The 18,716-nt window shown below is 43.2% G+C and overlaps 1 protein-coding gene across 2 annotated transcripts in view; it reads left to right on the top strand.

Annotated features, from left to right (window-relative positions):
• rhpn2 (rhophilin, Rho GTPase binding protein 2) overlaps positions 1 to 18,716 on the top strand; it is a 35,340-nt gene that overhangs the window by 750 nt on the left and 15,874 nt on the right. For both annotated transcript variants that reach the window (XM_047363315.1, XM_047363316.1), the window contains exons 2-3: positions 4,825 to 4,940; positions 10,112 to 10,240. In XM_047363315.1, the coding sequence (XP_047219271.1) occupies positions 4,825 to 4,940; positions 10,112 to 10,240 (245 nt within the window). The remainder of the gene's footprint in view (positions 1 to 4,824; positions 4,941 to 10,111; positions 10,241 to 18,716) is intronic.

The raw sequence follows: 18,716 nt of genomic DNA on the forward strand, positions 1-18,716 counted from the left end.
GATCTTCAGCAAACTTACCAGGAACAAATGCACACAGATACCACTGAGATGGAAAATTTCAAACAGGAACAAAAAAACAGATTTTTCCTGTCGAATTTCTGAAAATGCTTATTGGTATTGTCACCCTCCAGATTTGTTATCCAGAGCAGAGTGCTGAAAAGCTTCGAGACTGTTGGGAGTCAGACTCCAGCTCAAACTTGTATGATTGAACCTAATCCATGTCAAAAGAATATACTTAAGAATATATGTAAAAATCTGTCAAAAGCTGCTCTTCCCCCCTAGTGTTCACTAATGGGAGCCAATTCCTGCTGTGATGTAATCAACCCCAATACAAACAAAGCCAAATCACCAGTTTTTTCTTTAAGTGCTCTTTTTTAATGTTTAGTCTCCATTTAGGCTCCATTACCCTGTTGGGTATCTATTGTCAGTGTACATTTGTTATTTAAAGGAAATACACCCCTGGATAGCATTGTTAATAGTATTTAACCAGATGATTAGTTTGAACTGTTTGTAGAGATAGTGATAATGTGTGAGAGATGAAACAGCTATAAAAGACACTGATTTAAACAGAGAGCTACTGGTTCTAGTATTTCTCAGCTCCTGAACTGTCACCAACAGCTGTAGAAACCACTACGCTGCCAGCCTCAGGTGTCTGGGTGTGTGTATGGTTGTGTGTGCTCTTTTAGGAATAGCTTTATCTTGAGAAATTGGATGACTAGTTGTTATCGGTTGCCTGTTTTCTGTCAGACTTGTGATGGGTTTAAAAGCTCTGACATCCGTTTTAAAATCCTGCTTACATTATTTCAGTTTCATTATGACTCTGCTTTCATTCATTGTCTGCTGTTTGGCCAATGACCGCTGTGTTTTTAGGGAATTTTCTAAGCTGATCAAAGTATTTAGCTTCTGTTACCTGAAACTGATATTAATCCACAGCTGAACATCTGGAGGTACTCTGTACAACGGGATCGTCTACATATTGTAAATGAAGGTGGTTGGTTACCTGACCTGTTAGAAAAGATATTTTCATCTTCTGGTGTTTGGAGTTGAAGCTGGAAAATTTCCCAGCTACAGGAGTGTTTTCCGGAGTGTTGGCTTTGTGTAGTCTGAGGTCATAGGAAAGACAGTTGGCAAGCTGAGTTATTATCTAATGTGTTTTTACAGAGTTGGGTCGGCCTCTTACTGCTCCACATGTTTCTGAGTGTTTTTATAGGGCAAGCTTGTTTAGATGGGCATCTGAACACAGCCTTTGTGTCTTTAAATCCGTCTGAATCCCCTCTGAACTCTGTCTGGTTTGTTACTTCCTGTGCCTATAAAAATGTCAGTGGGAGTCAGGGGCTGGTACAGCCACAAGACATGGCTGAACATTCTAGTACTTTTAAAATGTGGAGCCTTAACTCTGCTCTCATTATGATTCTCACTGTCTCTACTTTTCCTGTTTCCTTCTGTATTTTAAGACTTTATATGGCCTGCCTGAGTATTAAAGAGTTTGCAATTCATGTAAACTACAACTACATTGACTTGTTTTCATTTGGCCTTGTCAAGGAGATTTGTAATTAGGAAACTTCTCACTCAAATATTACCCTCTGGAACCCAGGGTTTTATTCTTTTTTTTTTGTCCTCTTTCTCCTTGGTGTAAAGAAGTTCAATGATTAACAAGACCTCCTCAGGTCTGACCAATGCTCCAGGGAGCTGTCGAGGTTTGGGGGGCGTCCTTCCCAGCCGTCCACGTTTGGCTTCCAGCTGGCCAACGGCCAACTGGATGTGTGCAGGATGGAAAGATGGCAGCACAAAACCCCTGAATCGGCGGGTTTCTGCTCCTCATCTCGTCCTCCTTGGCCAGAGAGCATTGACGTAGCATCTGGCCTGGGGCTTTCCTTCAGCCAGACCACAGACACAAATTGACAACATGTGCCCTGCTTCCCGAACCAGGCAAACTCCCCTTTCTAGGAGAAACATTTACTCCCTCCAAGCATGGCCTACAGTGGAGGAGACCTAATGAGGGGAGCAGCAATAGTATGGATTTGTACAACAATTTACTCAGAATGAAGACGTGAACTTTCTAACTTGCAAAATACAAAGCTGTCATCTGCTTTTTCAATGAAGTCTTTTAGGGGCCATTGGTTTCCAATTATTTCAGCTTTCACTTACATGTAACAGAACTGAGAATAGAAATACTGAGCACACTAAATCTATAAGGCAAGAAACAGCTTGTTCCAGCTCAAAACTGGGTCATGCCTGAAGCCCCCTCTTGGCAGATTGCCATTGTTAATCACCACCTGGGCAAACCAGCTATCCCATTATATATTGCCTCACATGTTCTTGATGAAGCCGTGATTATGCAACAGCAACTGAATTGTCTGTGAGATGGATATGATGCTGGACTGGACGGCCTTTGTGTTTTGCTCTATTTAAGTGTGTAGTGCGGTGGTAGAGAAAGGCTGCACTGTTCCAGACACCCAGCAGGTTGAGGAAATCAGATCAACTAAAGAGGATAATAAAGATGAAGTCCAAAAATATGTTTCTGTCCCTGATGTTGTTAGACATGGTGCAGTTACTTGTAACAAGGTATACCAATTCTTTAAAAGGTTGTGCTTTTAAAACCCCAAAAAATTACATTGACCTCTTTAAATGAAAGAAAGTCCTGGAGCAAGCAATATTTCTCCCCCTTCCATCTGTTGCTGTGCACTGCCTGCCAACTGGCTGAAGAAGGCGTCTACTATTTTCTCCTAGTCACAAAAATGACTAATTTGGGCGTTTGGAAAGATTTCCAATTCTAAAACACGAACAGTCATGGTGTTGACACTAAAGGCATGCCACCTCACTCACTCTTAGTAAGACGCTATTTTTAGACTGCAGTTTGCAAATCATGTGTCTGATAAGAGGTTGGTTACCTGAGCAAATAGCCCAACTAATTAGCGCATAAGATTGGCTTGTTGTATTATAAAGATCAGAAACATGCAATAGAAACAGAACAACATTTACAGTGTTTTATTCTGTAGTTTAGTTCACTCTATATCAGCCTCTAATATTGTTATAGAAAACATTATTACAGCTGTTGCCTATGAAATTAAAGAAGTGTCTCCTTTTACTAAATATACAATAAAATATGATATCTTATGGTCTGCTTATCATGTAGCCTGAGTCTTGGCAGATAAAGCTCCAATATCCTACAGCCTGTTTATGGACTAATTGTTACCTTTAATGACAAATTATGAATGGTGTTTTATGTTGTACTACATACTAATGATGGAAACCTACTGCTATGGCAACCATCAGCCTCTTGCCACACCCCTGTTTTAATTACGTGCCTCACCTGAGTGAGGCACGTAATGTGTCACAATCAGACCACAACCCTGTCAAGTCGCATGCTCATGTCTTCAACCTGTCGTCATTCCCAGAATGGCTCAGCACCCGATTTCATCTGTACACCTCCGTTGGGTAAAGAACAGGGCTGTCATTTGTATAACAGTTACTTATTAAACTTCCAGGTCACCGAAGTGTTTGCAAAGGACTAATCCTCAACAGGCACAGTATCCTGCAGCTGTAGTATTTAGTTAAAAGTGACCCTCGTTGGAAACATTCAAGCATTTACGTAGGAAGATCACCTCCTCCGTCACCTTCCTCAGTGGTGTTCGGCAGGCCCCGCCATCGTAGCATGACTCAAGTGAAGGTAAAAGAATTGACAGGACAGACGGGCAAAGCCCTGGTCCAGAACTGCACTTGCAATGACAGGAATAAGTAGAAACAATCCATACCAGCAGAATGACATCACATCCTTTTGTTCTGGTACTTCAACAGGGAAGCTGACAGTTTAGAGGCTAATACACAAAACAAAGAAAACTTTAGCTAACCAGCATGATCTACCTGTGGAATGTGAATTTATTTTGGGGATTGAGTCAGGCTGTGGTGGACATTCCTGAACATAAGTCATAAAAATCCAGTCTGTTGTAGGAAAACACCTCTCTCACCTCTAAAGTAATACATGTTTCATTGATTCAATTTTGGATCCTTTCTAGTATTTTTGTGTTCATGAATGAACCTAATTACAATCTTCAAGTCTGTTGTGGTAACTGGTTTGATGGGTTGACTGGTTTCTCTATTAGGCTTGTTTTTGCAATGCAAATGATGATGGAGCCAACACCTCTGTTGGCTAAATGAGGATGTGCCAGAATGAGCTTCTAACAGTATGATAACATCAAGTTTCCATGGAATTAACACAAAAAATGAAAATAAAAGTCTGTTCATGATTTAATTGGTTTTTTTTAAGTGTAAATAGTAAAGCAATAATTATTTCTACTGCTGCTAAAATCATACAGCATATATTATGTTTTGTTTTAACATTTGTCATTTTTAACTTAAGCAAAAATCTCATATACACAACTAATAAATTCAGTACTAGTTTTCAAATGCTTATTATGCAGAATATTATAGAGGCTGTCCTGGTTTTTATATAGTAACTGTGGCCAAATAACAAAATGCAGTTCCTACTAAAGAAATATGTAACTTGACTGAATTCGCTTATTTTCTGTTGTGCCTGTGCTCACATCTTTGCAATATCCCAATGTACGAAGTGCTTGAATGCAGTATTTGGTTGGCTGTCATCTGAGGCGACATGCAATGAGAGCTCTTTCACGGTCTTTGTCCAGCCTTAATGGAAAATAACAGTGTTAGATAGAGAAGATGCTTTAGTCTCACATAGCTAAGATGAAGAACAATGTTTAAGAAAGTAAAACGTGATCATTTTTTCTGTCTTCTTTACAGGTTTTCCATTAGGAATATGTAAATGTCCTGCTGACTGTGTTGTTTCTATATCTTCTGCCCCAGGGCTGCAACCCCCTTGCACAGACCGGACGAAGCAAGCTGCAGAACACGCGAGCCAGCATCAACCAGCAGATCATCAAACAGCTGAGGATGAGGGCTGGAGCTGAGAATCTGCTGAGGTACGATCAAACTCACACATGCTCACTTAACCTGTTAATTCTTTATGAAGCGATGATCATTCCACAATGCTCATTGTTAGGACAGAAATAGTCCAAGATCAGTGTGGGTAACACATGCAGACACTGATTTGCATGCATTACATAAGGATAAACATCTCAAGAATTACGTAATTTTAGGATAAGTGAACTCAAGTAAACTCCAACTTGTTTTCTATTTTGGCAAGCTTGGCTGCACCCCTTTCACTGCTCTGTCATCACAGGGGTTGGATGGTATTGGATGATCAAGCTCTCAAACAGGGGCATTCCATTTAGCTTGGAAACAAAGAGTCACTGTGATGTGCACTTCAGAGGGAAAAAGTCCAAACATTTTTGCTTGAGAACCTGTTATTTTGATCAGTCTACAGAATACTGCAAATCCCAATTCTGGTTTCGTTTGCTGTCTTTAAATGTTATGTTAGTTCCTCTGTAGCTACTCTACCTGCTGGTGAGACCTGGGTTTTATATGGGTGTAAAGCTACAAGATGGATTTAGATTGGAGAAATAAATGTATGAGGGAGACAGAATACTTAGTGTTTCTCTACTCTTTGTGATTCTGAAAGATGCACAACACAAGAAATGGTTTCTTTGTTTAAAAAAAACAGCCTAAAACAGAAATCGGATCATGTTTCTTAACCTTTTTTTGTTTTTAAGAAATATGTTCTGTCTGGCAAATTGTCTAGAAATTGCTTTGGGATTATTCCAAATGCAATGGACACAGAGACAAAAACGAAAGGGGAAAAATGGAAGAATGAAAGGGAGAGAGGTTGGGCTAAAATGTAAAAGGGAGATCAGAATAGTGGAGAGAAAGAAGGATAAAAAGAAAACAAGATAACACCCTAGAAGACTGCTTCTACACCTGTAGAGTGAGAGAGAGAAATAGAAAGAGGAAAAAAAAGGAAAAACTCAGAGACAAACAACAGCGTTACTTAAAAGTATTACAAGATGTATTTAGTGGCAACCGCAGCTCATTATAGAATATATATGTGTGTCTGTAAACACCTGAGCCCAAACAAAGGATCTGTGGGTGTCTGTATGAGCCGCTTGTGTATATAAGGTTATTCTATAAGAATATTCAATAGTGGGTGTGTGGAACTACAGACCTGGCCCCAAGTACCCGAGACAGACAGGGAAGAGATAGGACAGACATCCAAAGGCCCCCAGGGAGCTGCAGCAACGAGCACACAGGAGCCGCCGGCAGCCGTCTATGCTGGAGCAGATCCAGCCATTGACCCAGATACCCAAGGGCTCACCACCCCCCAGCAGAGGCCCAACAGAGCCAGGGGGCCCTGCAGCCACCAGGAGTGAGGCAGCATAAACCTGAGCACCCGGCCTCAGACACTGACACCACCAACACCCTTAAATCAGATAAATAACCAGCATTTATTACTAGTAGCAGAACAAAAAACCGAATAAACCTGTAAGTAATCCAGACACAATTGTGTAGCCTAATTTATTTAAAAATAGTCATTTTTACTTATCAGTTAAAATAATGTTCATTCTATTTAGTAAAAAGGGGAAAAACCTACAGAAATGTACCTGTTTATATTATTCTCTATATTATGATTGTGTTTAGGCCCTTTTTTTTAGCCAATGTGATAAATTGTTATGAATCCAGTCAAAAATCCAGATACTGTAGATAAAGCTTCTTGACTAATACTAATACTAATACTGGTTAGGTTTAGGTTTGAGGTGACGGTCAATTGTTGAGTTTTAGCTCTCTGTTGTAGCGCCCTGAATGAACAGCTGACGTCCTTCTGCAAAAAGCACAGTTTCCTTTTAAATAGCTTTTTATTCTTTTTTGCTTTCTCTGACTTTAGTGGTAAACATCCCACTGATGCGAAGAATGGCTAACTGTGAACTTTCTCTCACTGTGAATGTACTGGACTGGTGCGTTCCCTGATTGGAGGAAGGTCAGAGCTGATAGTTAAGAGAAACAAATGATCTAATTCTATTCACCAGCTGATTTCTCAGTGCTTCTCTGACACAAACTTTACAAGAAATGTAGTTGGGGAAAAAGTGTGACCTAATTCACCCATAGGTGTGGCATAGCAACTGATGTGCAACTGTCGCTACGTGGTATCTATTTGAACTAGTCTCAGTGTTTATAAGGTCTTTCTTTACCTGTCTGGAACCAGCACAGAGGTCCCTACATTCCTCTAGTCCCTCGCATAACATAGCAAAGCAAAGGCTGGGGATAAGTGGCCAGGGTGGACCTCCTCTGTGTGTCTGCCGTTTACGAACCCACCTGAACACAGAACATCCTGTGCACATTTCTGACCTACATGTATTCACCGTGGTGTTCTAAAGCGTTAAACTTTATACTCTGAGCATAGTGTGGCCTTTGTCCATATGTGTGTGTGTGTTTGTATGACGGGACTGTCATTGGTTGGAAGTCCACTTTGATTTTGCCTCCAACAGATTTTTAAATATAAAAATATAATTGTATAAATTAGTTTTAGCATGTGTGGTATAACTTTTGGTTATGACGCCAAGATACTTTTTTTTTCTTGAGTAGGTGACTGTGTGTCATGCTTTTCTTTGGTATCAACACTCACACCTTCCTTTTTTCCCTTCTTTGTTGTTCTGCATTCTTCTCTGGATCAGCAACAGGTGAAGTCTGTCTGGTCAGACCAGCTTCTCTTCTCTTCTCTTCTCTTCTCTTCTCTTCTCTTCTCTTCTCTTCTCTTCTCTTCTCTTCTCTTCTCTTCTCTTCTCTTCTCTTCTCTTCTCTTCTCTTCAGCAAATCTGCAGAAAAATAGTATAAAGAAGCGACCATCAATCCCTTTTGAAAACCAACCTTTTAGTGGTGGTGTTCAATTAAAATGTGAACCAGCAGCTTGACAAGTATTGCTAAAAACTATTGTGGAGAATCAGAAGGCATTTATCACAGGAAACACTAGAGTGTGTGCAGTTGTTTGCCCCATTTTAAAGTTACAAACTTTTGTTCTGTATCGGTACCTGGCATCTTTCTTCAGGGCAATAATGTCAAGGTGCCAAAAGCATAAAACAGATTTTTCCAAAGAAGAGGATGGGAAATTCTTCTGTAAAGCCACAGTCGCTGGCTTACTGTCCGGTTCCCACACATTGCAGCATGATATTGGATATTGAAATTGGATTTTAATAACAGCTCATGGTCAGGTTTGCATCACTTCTTTCCAAACCACAGCACATCTACCTCTTCTCCCCCCAGACCAAGACTTTTAAAAACTTGTTGGTGGGCTGAAGTGAAGAGCATTGGTATTGCTGTTAGGCTGTGCCTTACATCTACAACATGTCTTCTTTGCAGTTAAAATGTAAGACTCTGGAACTATTTGTGGTGATATCTGTGTATCACCACAAATGAGACGCACCAATGAGAAGTCTGTGGCCAATTTCCAGCCTCCAGTTTTTTATAAAGCTTTGACCTGATTTTTAGCCTCATAAATATTTCCTGGTCCTTAACCAGGCATTGTTGCGTGTTTTTAAAGTTGTCGCTCATCACCTATTCACGTGTCACCCTTTGTGTTGAAAGCAACACCCTGTAATGACAGAATAGACAGTGTCTCAGCGCCGAAGAGACTGGCTCTGGACTGACAGGCCTAAGGTGTGTTCAGTATAGGTGTGATCATATATGTTAGGGTCATGAGAAAGGAACATAGGGATGGATGGGACGTGAGTGTTATCTTGTATCAGCACAGATGTCCTGGTTTGGCTTTTGCGCACCCTGCCGTGTAACATAAATTATTCTCTACAAAGGATACAGACACATGCCTCATGAGTGTTAAGAGAAGCACAACCATAAGCTGTTAGGAACAACCTTATCTCTGTTATGCAGCGAAACCTTTCCTGTTTCTTTTCCTTAGGGCCACCGCATGTTTACAGAGACACAGCTGCTCATCTTGGGCAAATACACCAATTTCACACAACTCATAAATATTAAGTAAAGTAATAAATACGTTTATAAAAACCCAAAATGGAAGTAATGTTAAATTTGTAATTTTATTATAAACCAAATAGTAAACAAAATAACAGGACATTTTCCAAGGATAATTCAACAGATAAGTGTAAAAAATGTGAAACATCCATCTACTCGGTTACTTATTTGTGGTCAGTGGGTGAGAGGGGCCAGTCTAATCACAAGGCAACAAAGAGACAACTGCCATGGACACACACACACACACACACACACACACACACAGACCAATTGACTGCCCAGGGCAAGGAAATGGTGCTAATAACTGTAACGTTTAGTCCAAAATATGAAACGGAAAGACACACAAAAAAATAAAACACAAGTATTTTAAGAATATTACAAATTGCAGAATCTTAACATCAGTTCAATGTTTTAAGGCTAAAGGCTGTGCAGCAGTGTGGTGGTTCAGGTTTTGTCTGATGGTAGCAGATCAACAAAATCCAGGCAGAGGGTGTTCGCAGTCAGGCAGTGTTCAGTGTCCTCTTCCTGCAGAGGCTCAGAAACTGATCCTAGATAGAGGAGATGGACTATCCAGTGAGGTCCCCTCACTGTCTTCTGCAGGGCCATCCTGTCTGCTATGTTGCAGCTGGAGCACCATGCTCAGGTGCAGAAGGTTGGCCTGCTCTCTACCACAGCTCTGCAGAATGTTGTGAGGATGCTGGTAGACACTGATCCTTGTTTCAGAAAGTACAGTCTCTCCTGGGTTCGTTTAATGATCCCACAATGAGGTCGCCTGATCTTACTAACCTAGGACGGAGAATTTACAGGAAATTAGATGATACTTCCCTTTGCACCGAACACTTATACTGAATTTAGTCTCAGGACTTCTTAGGTTACTCACTTTTCCACTTAATTTGACCTTCTCAGATTCAGGGAAACCTACATTTTTACTGTTGTGGTGGACGAAAATGTAGCTTGATCTTTCAGACCTCCATCTTCATTCAACTGCATGTGTTGAAGAGTAAATGTGGTGCAGAGCAGACCGGACCACATCAAATATGGTCTTTTTTAATATTAATATTTTAATATTTAGCTACAGACGACCTTTGGTCCCACTAAGTTTATAATAGAGAGAAAGAGATGCTTTCTTTTTCTTTTCTACTTTAGTCTTATTTGAAAGGGATTATTATCTGCAGGTATGCTCTGTTTAATCTGTTTCCACGTGTATTGCTCTGTGCAGGGCCACAAACAACAACAAGGTTAAAGAGATGGTTTTTCTGGAGCTAAGCTACGTTAACGCCAACCTGCAGCGGTTGATGGGACAACTGGAAGGACTCAACAGCTCAGTGGACGTCTACCAGAGCACACAGTAAGGACTCTCTTCCGGACCTCTTTTATTTTACTGCTGACTTCAGTTATGGAAACAATCATTAATAGGAAAGAGATGGGAACTTTTAGCTTCATGAAGTAAAGATCACAGTCGTATTAATTGGCTGTTATAAGAATGCGTTTTATTGTCATTTATTTTTTTGCTTTCGTATTAAAACCTACGAATCTGTGAGGGTTTTCAGGTGTAGCGAAGTTTAAAGCATCCCTCTACTTAGCACTAAAAGGTCTGTAGAACCTATCTGAAGTCATGAAATAATTTCTATTTAACTGTTGATGTTTTTTAACCTTAAATTTCTTCTAAAGCAGATGTTGAGGAAGGCAGCCAGAAGGATAAAAGTGCCACCGCCAGTGTTGAGTTTAATTATCAAGCTCTCTTAAAGATAAAATAAGTTTTGATGACTGATGAACAACAGCTTATGATTGTGCTTCTCCAGAGGAGGGTGACAGACATTTACAGAAACTCTACAGACAGAGGGATCATTTGAGTGTCAAACTAGACTAACAGGTTTCTGTGTCACGGTATAAAAAGCAACAAGGAAACTGTGAGCTAAACCTGTATGCAAACCAAATAGAAGCCTTCGGTATTCTCTGTAAGCTGCATGGTTGGGTGTGTGTGTGTGTGTGTGTGTTAGTGAGAGGTTCTAGCTATTTCTTTGTTTATTTGCAGCTTTAAATGGTGTGGAGGGGAAAAAAAAGCATGTTAAACATTATGTCAGGGAGATCCTTCAAACACAAGCTGTTTGGAGCCACAGTGAGGTGGAAATGCGAAGGTTTTAAAAGGTGCTGATAGATGCTTGTGTGAATATTCAGAGAGAAAACATTTTCTCATATAAAATGTAACAAGGTAAGTGAAACTGAGCTGTTCAGCTGGGCACCATGGTTCTATCAGTCAACATGGATTACCATGTCCACTGGCTTGGTCACCTTGAAGGTTCTTAGCTCCCATTTAACAGACATTCATTAGAGAATGAGCAGGCAAATGCTCAGGTGTAATTATAGGCTCTTACTGCATCCACCCAGAGGGAGTGGGTTATTTGCCATCCTGTGTCCTTAAACTGCTTACCCTCGCACTCAGAGACTGACCTGTATGATGGTGTTATATATGTATTAATAAAATCTCCAGTCACACAGTCTGACTCGACAATAACAACCCTGGTTGTTTGAAAATGCCCTCAAAGTACCTAAAAATACTTCTGACCTGCAAACTGTGAAAACCTCTGCTGATAATCAGCTCCCTGGTTATTTAAGGATCCAGTTTAAGGTTTTACTGCTTGTTTTTAACAGTTTTAATGGTTTGACACCACCAGATCTAAATAGACCTTTAACCCCTATACTCCATTCAGAGCATGGTCTACCTCTACCAATAAATTGTTTGTCAGTCCAGGCCCAAGATTAGAGGTGGTGGAGGCCCCTCAGATGGAGCCCCCCCTTCAGTCAATCATTTTAGGACTCCTATAAAAGCTCTTAACCAGGACTCCATGTCAGAAAGGGATAAAACCCAACTTCTGTTCATTCTCTTTTAATTCTAGCTAAGCAGAGCTTATCATATTTTTTTGTAGTTTTGTCTTATTGTTTTTTATAATCCGACAGCATTTTTTCAGAAAGAAATCTGACAAATATCTCTTATTGCTTATTAAAGAGTACATGTGAACTGGTATTATGACTGTATACATGTATACTGGTCAGAGAAAGAAGTTAGAAGTGACAGGATGCAATAAGCTGCAGGTTTATTCCTGTGCACATCTGTGCTTTACCTGTAGGTCCAACCGGAAACTCCCTGTCTGCACTAGAACCTTCAGCAAAACAGGGGTGCCAAAGAAAAGGCCCAGTTTAGCCATAGTTAAAGCATAATTCGTGGCTTTATGGGGAAATGATGAGGCTCTTTTCTGTAGGTAAAATTTGCCCTAAAATAATTGTTGTTTCTTTGGGCTCAGAACAAGTTCACGTAAAAAAAACAAAAAACAGCATTTTGTAAATTCAGTTTTCTAGAAAGTTAACACCACGCATGAATGGGCTGACTTTAAATGTATTACTGCACAGCACTGGTTACATGGGTAACATAGTACCAGGCTTTTATGATCAGACTGTTTTCTTTCTTTGAATTAGCTTTAGGCCTAGACAGGTTTTCTTGTAAATGACCCCACAAACCCAAAATGCACATGTTGGCGCTACAATAATCCCAGCTTATGTTGTTTGTCCTGCACAGACGCCATCCTGCAACACTCAGGAGGTTTTAACCTAGATTCATGGAGTCAGTCTGCACAGTTACACACAAGCAGGACTCTGTGGAAGATTAGGAACTTTCCTTACCAGCAGCGAGGGAGAAAGAAACTTTCCTGCTTGTGTTTTAGACGTTCCGCTCAGCAGTGCACCTGATGCTGTCCTCCGGGTCGTTTGATTAAAACCACAAATGAAAGCAACACCAAAGTACTTTCTTCAGTTAGCATTTGGATTATTAATACTCGGAAAGTTCAGCAGTTGCTTCTGGAAGAAATAGTTATTCCGCAGGGTCCTCTGTCAGTGTCCTCAGTCAGTGTCCTCAGTCAGTGTCCTCAGTCAGTCAGGGTCCTCTGTCAGGGTCCTCAGTCAGTCAGGGTCCTCTGTCAGGGTCCTCAGTCAGGGTCCTCTGTCAGGGTCCTCTGTCAGGGTCCTCAGTCAGGGTCCTCTGTCAGTCAGGGTCCTCTGTCAGGGTCCTCAGTCAGTGTCCTCTGTCAGGGTCCTCAGTCAGTCAGGGTCCTCTGTCAGGGTCCTCAGTCAGGGTCCTCTGTCAGTGTCCTCTGTCAGTGTCCTCTGTCAGTGTCCTCTGTCAGTGTCCTCTGTCAGGGTCCTCAGTCAGGGTCCTCTGTCAGTGTCCTCAGTCAGGGTCCTCAGTCAGGGTCCTCTGTCAGTGTCCTCAGTCAGGGTCCTCTGTCAGTGTCCTCAGTCAGTGTCCTCAGTCAGTCAGGGTCCTCTGTCAGGGTCCTCAGTCAGGGTCCTCTGTCAGTGTCCTCTGTCAGGGTCCTCAGTCAGGGTCCTCAGTCAGGGTCCTCAGTCAGGGTCCTCAGTCAGGGTCCTCTGTCAGTCAGGGTCCTCTGTCAGTGTCCTCAGTCAGGGTCCTCAGTCAGGGTCCTCTGTCAGGGTCCTCAGTCAGGGTCCTCTGTCAGGGTCCTCAGTCAGGGTCCTCAGTCAGTCAGGGTCCTCTGTCAGGGTCCTCAGTCAGGGTCCTCTGTCAGGGTCCTCAGTCAGTGTCCTCTGTCAGGGTCCTCAGTCAGTCAGGGTCCTCTGTCAGGGTCCTCAGTCAGGGTCCTCTGTCAGTGTCCTCTGTCAGTGTCCTCTGTCAGTGTCCTCTGTCAGTGTCCTCTGTCAGTGTCCTCTGTCAGGGTCCTCAGTCAGGGTCCTCTGTCAGTGTCCTCAGTCAGGGTCCTCAGTCAGGGTCCTCTGTCAGTGTCCTCAGTCAGGGTCCTCTGTCAGTGTCCTCAGTCAGTGTCCTCAGTCAGTCAGGGTCCTCTGTCAGGGTCCTCAGTCAGGGTCCTCTGTCAGTGTCCTCTGTCAGGGTCCTCAGTCAGGGTCCTCAGTCAGGGTCCTCAGTCAGGGTCCTCAGTCAGGGTCCTCTGTCAGTCAGGGTCCTCTGTCAGTGTCCTCTGACAGGGTCCTCTGACAGTGTCCTCAGTCAGGGTCCTCAGTCAGGGTCCTCAGTCAGTGTCCTCATTCAGTGTCCTCTGTCAGTCAGTGTCCTCTGTCAGTCAGGGTCCTCTGTCAGTCAGGGTCCTCTGTCAGGGTCCTCAGTCAGGGTCCTCTGTCAGGGTCCTCAGTCAGGGTCCTCTGTCAGTGTCCTCAGTCAGGGTCTTCTGTCAGGGTCCTCAGTCAGGGTCCTCTGTCAGTCAGGGTCCTCAGTCAGTCAGGGTCCTCTGTCAGTGTCCTCAGTCAGGGTCTTCTGTCAGGGTCCTCAGTCAGGGTCCTCTGTCAGTCAGTGTCCTCAGTCAGTCAGGGTCCTCTGTCAGTGTCCTCAGTCAGTGTCCTCAGTCAGTCAGGGTCCTCTGTCAGTGTCCTCAGTCAGGGTCTTCTGTCAGGGTCCTCAGTCAGTGTCCTCAGTCAGTCAGGGTCCTCAGTCAGTCAGGGTCCTCTGTCAGTGTCCTCAGTCAGGGTCTTCTGTCAGGGTCCTCAGTCAGGGTCCTCTGTCAGTCAGTGTCCTCAGTCAGTCAGGGTCCTCTGTCAGTGTCCTCAGTCAGGGTCTTCTGTCAGTGTCCTCAGTCAGTGTCCTCAGTCAGTCAGGGTCCTCTGTCAGTGTCCTCAGTCAGGGTCTTCTGTCAGGGTCCTCAGTCAGTGTCCTCAGTCAGTCAGGGTCCTCTGTCAGTCAGGGTCCTCTGTCAGTGTCCTCTGTCAGGGTCCTCTGTCAGTGTCCTCAGTCAGGGTCCTCAGTCAGGGTCCTCTGTCAGTGTCCTCAGTCAGGGTCCTCTGTCAGGGTCCTCTGTCAGTGTCCTCAGTCAGGGTCCTCTGTCAGGGTCCTCTGTCAGGGTCCTCTGTCAGTGTCCTCAGTCAGTGTCCTCAGTCAGGGTCCTCTGTCAGTGTCCTCAGTCAGGGTCCTCTGTCAGTGTCCTCAGTCAGTGTCCTCAGTCAGTCAGGGTCCTCTGTCAGTGTCCTCAGTCAGGGTCTTCTGTCAGGGTCCTCAGTCAGTGTCCTCAGTCAGTCAGGGTCCTCAGTCAGTCAGGGTCCTCTGTCAGTGTCCTCAGTCAGGGTCTTCTGTCAGGGTCCTCAGTCAGGGTCCTCTGTCAGTCAGTGTCCTCAGTCAGTCAGGGTCCTCTGTCAGTGTCCTCAGTCAGGGTCTTCTGTCAGTGTCCTCAGTCAGTGTCCTCAGTCAGTCAGGGTCCTCTGTCAGTGTCCTCAGTCAGGGTCTTCTGTCAGGGTCCTCAGTCAGTGTCCTCAGTCAGTCAGGGTCCTCTGTCAGTCAGGGTCCTCTGTCAGTGTCCTCTGTCAGGGTCCTCTGTCAGTGTCCTCAGTCAGGGTCCTCAGTCAGGGTCCTCTGTCAGTGTCCTCAGTCAGGGTCCTCTGTCAGGGTCCTCTGTCAGTGTCCTCAGTCAGGGTCCTCTGTCAGGGTCCTCTGTCAGGGTCCTCTGTCAGGGTCCTCTGTCAGGGTCCTCTGTCAGTGTCCTCAGTCAGTGTCCTCAGTCAGTCAGGGTCCTCTGTCAGTGTCCTCAGTCAGTCAGGGTCCTCTGTCAGGGTCCTCTGTCAGTGTCCTCTGTCAGTGTCCTCTGTCAGGGTCCTCTGTCAGTGTCCTCAGTCAGGGTCCTCTGTCAGGGTCCTCTGTCAGTGTCCTCAGTCAGGGTCCTCTGTCAGGGTCCTCTGTCAGTGTCCTCTGTCAGTGTCCTCAGTCAGTGTCCTCAGTCAGTCAGGGTCCTCTGTCAGTGTCCTCTGTCAGGGTCCTCTGTCAGTGTCCTCAGTCAGTCAGGGTCCTCTGTCAGTGTCCTCAGTCAGTGTCCTCAGTCAGTCAGGGTCCTCAGTCAGGGTCCTCTGTCAGTCAGGGTCCTCTGTCAGTCAGGGTCCTCTGTCAGGGTCCTCTGTCAGGGTCCTCTGTCAGTCAGGGTCCTCTGTCAGTGTCCTCAGTCAGGGTCCTCTGTCAGTGTCCTCAGTCAGGGTCCTCTGTCAGTCAGTGTCCTCAGTGTTGGGCTTTGGGAGGGAGGGGAGGGTCAGAACAAACCGCCTGTTGTCAGTTTCTGCCAGGTTCTTAAAGAAGCTCCAGCCCACTGTTCTGTCTGACAATACTCAGCATTATCTGTCCACCTGCTTTTCCCACAGCCTGAAAAACTCAAAAACCTTGCATAGAAACCTTACACACTGATCAACTGAACACAAAGCTCTTAGATATGTTGAGAAAGTTCTCTTTGGTCATTTCCAAATAGCTGTCTCTGTGGGATAATGCTACAGGCCTAGACTGCTCATTTTAGTCTGAAACACAACCTCAGTGGTGAATACACAAACAAAAGTCTCCCATAACCTTTTTAGACTTTTTCCCATGAGTCCCTTGTTTTCTAAATAGTGTCTTTCTACCCTTATTTTCACTAGGTTCAGGTAGTTTTTCAGACATGAACAATTGCAAAACAGAAATGCATTTGCTTTAAATGTGTGTTTGTCTTTAAATATGTTGTTAAAAAAGGACTGTGCTTGTTTTTGGCTTTACTTCTTGGAAGAAATAAAACAACAGTTCACAAAATATTGTAAAAAAAAATTGATTTAAGTTTTTATTTTTCCGCAATCAATAAAAAAAATCAAAACTAGAAGCTTCCTTTAGTTTGTTCAGTTGACACATTAACCAAAATCAGAATTGGGCAGATAAACCCTGATCGTTTCATATCTACAGAGGAAATGGATTGAACATTTCTCCTTATGTTTAGTGCAGCATTGCAGTGTTGTTATTTGCTGGAATACAGTTGTATTTGTTAGGCCTGGGGTTGATTTGTAATCTGGGCCATATTTAATACCTTGAAAACAAGCTGAACTTGCCTAAAGAGTTCTGTCTCCTAGAAGATGTCAGCAGGGCTAAAATGAGACGTTATGGTATCACCACAGTATGCTGCTTGCTAAACCTTGTTGTGTGAAGTGCCTTGAGACAACATGTGTTGTGAATTGGTGCTATATAAATAAAACTGAATTGAATTGAATTGTGAGGGAGAAAGAAAGAAAGAAAGAAAGAAAGGAAAAAAATAATTTTATTAGTGTTGGACCCAATAAAGGCCTCAGCCACAATAAAATGTAATTCAAATTTCAGGTGTTGGCTGGAATATGCATATCTGTTCTCTGTAATGTAAAGATTAAAAAAATAACCCTTTTTAAATCACATCAAGTTGTTATTTTTCTGCTTTTCCACCAAAAGAGACCTTTATATTACCATACTGATATCTGGCAGGAGATCAGAGCCCTGAACGTCGACCTGTTCCAACCTCTCACAGAGCCTAAGTAGTCAAAACATTTAGCTGTAATCAGAAATTGTATAAATGTTCCAAGTAACTGAAGGGGAGTGGATTTCTGAGAGGCTGTTAACAGCTTAGATTCCCAGCATTACAGATACCTTTCTCGCCCCTGGGCTCGCCCCTGCCAAACCAAAGTAAAGACCAGAATGATCTCATCCAGAAGTGCTGATGCATCACGGCAGCCCCTATCTCTGCTGTTTTGTGTTGCTGACGCAAGAGATCTGCAGTGATTCACCGAGCCGGTACGGCAGAGGAATGCAGTTTTATCATAGAGAGATGAATGAGTACGAGGAGATGTTCTACTGGACCCAGTTGTCCAGACATCTTGTGCTTGTTCATGTAGAGTACTTGCTTGGTGATATTGGTTATTTTAGAGGTGAAGCTTGTGCCTCTGATACTTTACACAAACTTCAATGTGTTTTAATCACGATTTTATTTGATAGACCAACACAAAGTAGTGCACAATTGTGAAGTGTATCTATGGTTTCAAATTGTTTTGTGTGGTGTCCATTCCTGGGCACCTCCTTTCAATCTGACACCCAACAAATCCAGTCCAACCAGTTGCCTTCAGAATCTACCCAGTAAGTAAAGTCCATCTGTGTGTAATTTAGTTTCTGTATGAATCCAGCTGGTCTGTAAAGGTCTTCTTTAGAAAACCTTAGTGAACAGAGAACATCATGATGACCAAAGAACACAGCAGACGAGTTAGGGAGCAGTTTAAAGCAGGGTTAGGTTATAATAAAATCCCATGCCTTGAATTTCTCACAACGGACCACTGTTCAGTCCATTGTCCGTCTGGTGATGTATGGCAGAAAAGTAACACTGAACATCAGCTTGACTCACCATACCCACATTGGACTGCTTTTTGTTTTTGTAAAAACATTCTAGTGTTCAGATAAGGAAGGCAGGTAGAGACATATCCCTGTAACTGCAGTGGGAGCTGGTTCTACAAAGCTCTGAACAAATTACACATCACTCAGATTTTTACGTTCAGTTGGTCTGTCACATAGAATCCAACTAAAATACTTTAAGGTTTCCTCCTCCAATTTGAGAAAATATCAAGTGGAATGTGAGGGTGTATTTCCTCAGGCCTGATAACAAGCTGAACCTGCTCTCCATCTGTCAGAGTCCTTCCTGCCCGACATGCCAAACGACTATGGCGCCAAATAAGATGAGGCATAAAGTTCAAGTCATAGTAGTCTCAATTTACTAGAAGCTGGTTTTAATAATGACAGGAAGGTTAAAAGGAGCCATTAAAGGGGTTTACGTTGCAGCATTACTGAAGCAAAGCAGCAACTCGGGAATGATTAGTTGATGGAGAGTCAGTGCAGCATGAGGCCCTCATTCACCTTTAAATCCTAACTCCTGCAGAGTGTTCCCTGCACCATCTGCCAAATCCTACCTTCCCTAGTATGATTTTTTTTTTTTTTTACTGTAAAGGTTGAACAAAATGTTTACTTTTCAGTCAGTGTAGTTTTAACTGGTTAGATCAGCTGGTACCTTGCATTGGGG

Source organism: Girardinichthys multiradiatus, chromosome 4, assembly GCF_021462225.1.
Source record: "Girardinichthys multiradiatus isolate DD_20200921_A chromosome 4, DD_fGirMul_XY1, whole genome shotgun sequence".
NCBI classification, from domain to species: Eukaryota; Metazoa; Chordata; class Actinopteri; order Cyprinodontiformes; family Goodeidae; genus Girardinichthys; species Girardinichthys multiradiatus.